Source organism: Macrotis lagotis, chromosome 1 (assembly GCF_037893015.1).
Source record: "Macrotis lagotis isolate mMagLag1 chromosome 1, bilby.v1.9.chrom.fasta, whole genome shotgun sequence".
Classification (NCBI taxonomy): domain Eukaryota; kingdom Metazoa; phylum Chordata; class Mammalia; order Peramelemorphia; family Peramelidae; genus Macrotis; species Macrotis lagotis.
In genome coordinates, this window is record NC_133658.1 from 649,300,702 (window position 1) to 649,305,898 (window position 5,197).

Below are 5,197 nucleotides of genomic sequence, written 5' to 3' on the forward strand. Positions count from 1 at the left end.
GATATTTTCAAAACAAGTGGTGAAAGAAGACTCTTGTGAAGATGTAACATTTAGAGTGGGAAGTGGCTTTAGAAATCAGATATCTTTATCAGATTGATTTTAAAGATGACAAAAATTAGACCCAGAGAAAAGTTATTTTCTTAAGTTTATATTAGAACTCAGATCTACTGATGAAAAACATTTTGTGCTATTTTGATTCTACCACATTTATTCCTTCTAAGTGGAGACAGTGAGTGTCTCTGAACAAGTTCATCGGCGCTAACACTGATTATTGCTGAATCCCATGGTCAGAATATGTTATTAGCACTTCTCTTGGAACTTCTTGGAACTAATCCTTATATGAAGATTATGTAATTCTCAGAGCTCCAGAAACCCTCATACCAAAGAAGGTTCTACCCCAAAGTTACAAGATTATCACAAAGTTATCTATCCTTGTTGGGAGTCCAAAGATTCATGGAATAAATGAAGAGATAGTGAGACTTTAGAGACCATCTACTCCAAACACTACATTTTACAGGTGATAGAAATGAACCTAGAGATATAAAATGATTTTCAACAGGTCATGGTTGAGCCTGAAGCATATTTTCTCATTCCTTTCTCACTTCTTGATGCCATATCCATTGCATCATATTATAGTTGGTGAAGTGCTACAGTGGAAGTGTTATGGAAATGGTTTATTGTATATATCAAGGGGGTGGACTAGCAGTGGGTGACTCTCTAGGTCCATGGCAAAGAAGTCTTCTCAGAGCCCGTTTCACTTCCTTATTTCTCAAGGTGTAAATGAAGGGGTTGAGCATAGGGGTGATAATTGTATAGAAGACAGCTGGTGCTCCTGTTCCTGCCCCACTGGAGTGTGGCTGAATGTAGATACAGATGGGGGGCATATAATAGAGGAATACCACTGTAAGGTGTGCTGTGCAGGTAGAAAAGGCATGTCGTCGTCCATCCGCAGTACGAATCTTCAGTACAGATGCCACAATGAAGACATAGGAGATGATGATGAGTAACAAGCAGCTGGCAGCGACAATGCCAATGTTAGCTAGCATGACCAGCTCATTGAGGGCAGTCTCTGTACAAGCCAGCTTCAGGACAGGGGGGATGTCACAGAAGAAATGGTCAACATGGAAAGGTCCACAGTAAGGCAGGTGGAAGGTGAGAGAGGTGTGGATAGCAGAATGTATGGCACCAGTGGCCCAAGTAGCCCCAGCTAACCTTATACACACCTGCTGATTCATGACAACTGGATATCGCAAAGGCTGACTAATGGCCAAATATCGGTCATAGGCCATGACAGTATATAGGAAACATTCAGTACTGGCCAGGAAATGGAAGGAGTAGAGCTGTATAGCACAGCCCCCAAATGATATCATCTTTCCTTCTGGAGTTAAGAGCCCTGCCAGGACCTTGGGCACAGTCACTGTGGACAGACAAGCATCCAGGAAGGACAGATGACCCAGAAAGTGGTACATGGGTGAGTGGAGGTGAGGATCCAAGCCCACTGTCAGCAGGATAAAGAAGTTCCCCATCACAGTAATGGTGTAGATGAGGAGGAAGAGGAAGAAGAAAAATATGGGGTGCTCTGACGTGTTTGCCATCCCCTCCAGAATGAAGTGTGTCACCAGTGTTCGGTTTGGCCACTCTGTCTCCATGGTTCCCACCTGATCATAAATTATTGCATCCCCTTATACTACCTTGATGTATTTCTTACCCTTTTCCCCAGTGCCCAAATTAACTTTGTTCTAACTGCGAGTTTTAACTCTTCCCATAAAATTCTCATAACTTAATTCAAATGCTATTTCCTCCATAAATAGAAAGTCTTTCCTAACTCTCTCTTCTTCCTCCATTTCTACTAGAAAACAACCTTCTCTTTGGGACATCACACAGAACTTTGTTTTGTCTTCTCTGGTGAATTCAGCATATATTTTATGTCACAATTATTTCTATGAGTGCCATCTTTCTATTGGCTTGTAAGTTCTACATTAGAAGAGATCACAGATTTTTTTCCTCTCTAGTTCCTGGAAGGAATAATGCATATAACAGGTACTAAATATTAGTCAGACTAAAAATGAGCACTTTTTTGTTGTTTTGACAGACAATTTAGAGGCTACTTTATCACTCTTAGAATATAAAAATTCACTGGGTTTTAATATAGTGACTTTGTTCTGTAGTTAAACTGCTTATAGGGGAAAAAAAGGTAGGGTTACCTGGATAGTGTTAGTGGTCATTAATATTTTGCAATGGTTTCTTCTTCCTGTCTCACCCTCTTAATGTTGAGAATGACATTTTTGAGTCATGATAGCAGTCATGGATGCTTAATTGTTTCCCACTCAGAAACTGTGCTTAGGGGAACTGAAGTCTAGTTCATTGTAGCTTTCCAATAGAACTGGTAATTTATAGATGAGATGCTGGTGGCCTTTCTTTGCTTCTCCAACCTTGCAGCTGTGAGTGAGTAGTGTTTTATGCTTAATGTACCACCCAGGGGATATCATTCAGACTCTTGGGAGGCTTTTGGTGGAGTTTGGACAAGATATTTCCTGGATGTTTGCAATCCAGATTTTATCTCAGCATCACAGAGAAGAATTCAGTCTAGGTCAGATCATATGGAAAGTATCAGGCAACTATACACAATAACACTGTTTCCATGATACCTTTGAAGGCTGATTAAATAATTATCTCAAGAATTACTGCAGTTCATCACAATCATCTCACATGAATTTCTATAAGCTGCCTCTCTATAGTTTTCAGTTTTCTTATTTTGTAAAATGTATTTATTTATTTTCACATTATTACAATAGTCTTATTATAAAAGTCAAATAATCCTCCCTCCCCTCACAAAGGAACTTCAATAAAAATAAAGTGAGAAAAGAAGAAAAAAAGTGTACTTCCATCTATGTTCAGATACCATCAATTCTGTCTCTGGGATGGATCACATACTTTATCATAAGATCATCAGAGAAGTTGTTTCAATATTTTTTACCCCACAGCTGCTATTGATAACTCCATTCTATTCCTCCCCAATCCCATTTATTTTATTCTCTCTCTCCTTTCACAGTCTCTCCTCAAAAGTGTGTTGTATCTGACTACTCTCTCCCACAACCTTCTTTCTTCTCTAATTCACAGCCCCCCCTTCCCCTCCCCCTGTCTCCTATTTCCCATCCCTTTCCTCTCCTTTTTCCTTTTGGGTAAGATAGATTTTCTATACCCTAATGAGTGTGTATATTATTTTCTCTCTGAGTCATGTCGAATAAAAATGAAGATTCACTCAATATCCCTCACCTTCCCCCCTTCTACTCCATTGCAAAAACTGTTTCTTGACTCTTTTTCATAAAATATCTTAGCCCATTCTAGTTCTCCATCCCCTTTCTCCCATTATATTCTTTTTACCCATTGATTCCATTTTTAGAATATATTATGCCTTCATATTCAGCTCCCTCCTGTGCTTTATCTATATATACTCCTAACTGCTCTTATAAATGAGGAGATTAATATGACTTATCAGTATCATCTTCCCATGCAGGAATACAAGCAGTTCATTAAATTCTTCATAAATTGCCCTTCCCATCCACCCTATGCTTCACCTGAGTCCTATACTTGATGATCACATTTTCTGTTCAGTTCTGGTCATTTCAATGGGAAAGTCTGAAAGTCTAACATTCCATTTAATGTCCATTTTTCCCCTGAAAGAGGATGTTCAGTTTTCAGGGTAGTTGATTCTCTGTTCTATTCCAAGCTCTTTTGTCTTCCAGAGTGTCATATTCCAATCCCCACAAGCCCTTAATATAGGCGCAGCTAAATTCTGTGTAATCCTGTCTACAGCACCATGATATTTTAATTGCTTTTTCTGACTTGTAATATTTTCTCTTTGACTTGTGAGTTCTGGAATTTGGCTATAATATTCCAGGGAGTTTGGGGGAGGGGATCTCCTTTAGGAGGTAATTGGTGGATTTCCTCAATTTCTATTTTACCCTCTGCTTCTAGGATATCAGGGCAATTTTGCTGGATTATTTCTTAAAATGAAGTCTAGGTTCTTTTCCTGGTCATGACTTTCAGGTAGCCCAATAATTTTTAAATGATCTCTTTTGGATCTGTTTTCCAGGTCAGTTGCTTTTCCAATACGATATTTCACATTTCCTTCCAGTTTTTCATTCTTTTGATTTTAATTGTCTCTTGATTTCACACAAAGTCATCACATTCCCTTAGCTCCATTCTATATTTTAAGGAGTTATTTTCTTCAGAGAACTTTTTTAAATTTCCTTTTCCATCTGGCCAGTTCTGCTTTTTTAAGGTATTCTTCTCCTCATTGACCTTTTGTACTTCTTTTTCCATTTGACCAAAACTGGTTTTTTAACATGTAATTTTCTTCAGCAATTTTTGTATCTCCTTCACCAATTTGCTGGCTTGGGGTTTTCCTGAATTGCAATCATTTTTATTCCAAAATTTTCCTCTATCTCCATTACTTGATTTTCAACATCTTTTTTGAGCTATTCCATAACCTAAGACCAATTTCTATTCTTCTTGGAAATTTTTGGATACAGAAGCTTTGGTTTTATTATCTTTTGAGTGTGAATTTTGATCCTCCTTGGGATCAAAGTAATTGTCGGAATCCTTTTCTTCTGTTGTTTACTCATTTCCCCAGTCTGATTTTTTAGACATTTCCCAAGTGTTTGAGGGGGACATCTCTCCAGGGACCTCAATTCCTTCAAAGTCTAATGAGGGGCTCTGACCACTCCCCTGGTCATGCTCTGGTCTGTGGATGACCCCAAGCACTCCCTTCTGCTTTAGAGCTGTGAGGAGGTCCTATTTCCCTATGGTAGTAATTGGGGCCCAGACTGTGACCTGTATCTGAGTATGGGCAGAGCAACAGAGTCCTGCCCCAGGAAGAGCAGAGAGACCTCTGTAGTCTCTCCCCACATCATTACCACCTGTGGGCTGAGCACTCAGGAAGCAGCTGCAGGATGGCTCTACAAGCCTGCTTCTGGTTTCCAGGTCCTGGCTGTGCTGAGGTTTGAGCTGCACTGGGCTCTGTGCTCACTCTATTGTGGCAGAGTTTTCCTGCTGATCCTCTGAGTTGTCCCTGTCAATCTCTGGGCTGGAAACAGTTCTGGAAACTGTTCTTGTCTCCATGGACCCAGGCACCCCCAGTGACCCAGGCACCCTGCGAGCTGTGCCTGGAAGGATGGGGCTGGTTTGCTCAAGC

The 5,197-nt window shown here is 40.0% G+C and overlaps 1 protein-coding gene across 1 annotated transcript; it reads right to left on the reverse strand.

The window, feature by feature from the left end:
- Positions 1–686: 686 nt before the first annotated feature.
- On the reverse strand, positions 687–1,649 carry OR10S1 (olfactory receptor family 10 subfamily S member 1). The gene has a single exon (XM_074235688.1). The coding sequence runs from the start codon at positions 1,647–1,649 to the stop codon at positions 687–689; it is 963 nt and encodes a 320-aa protein (XP_074091789.1).
- Between the last annotated feature and the right edge of the window lie 3,548 nt (positions 1,650–5,197).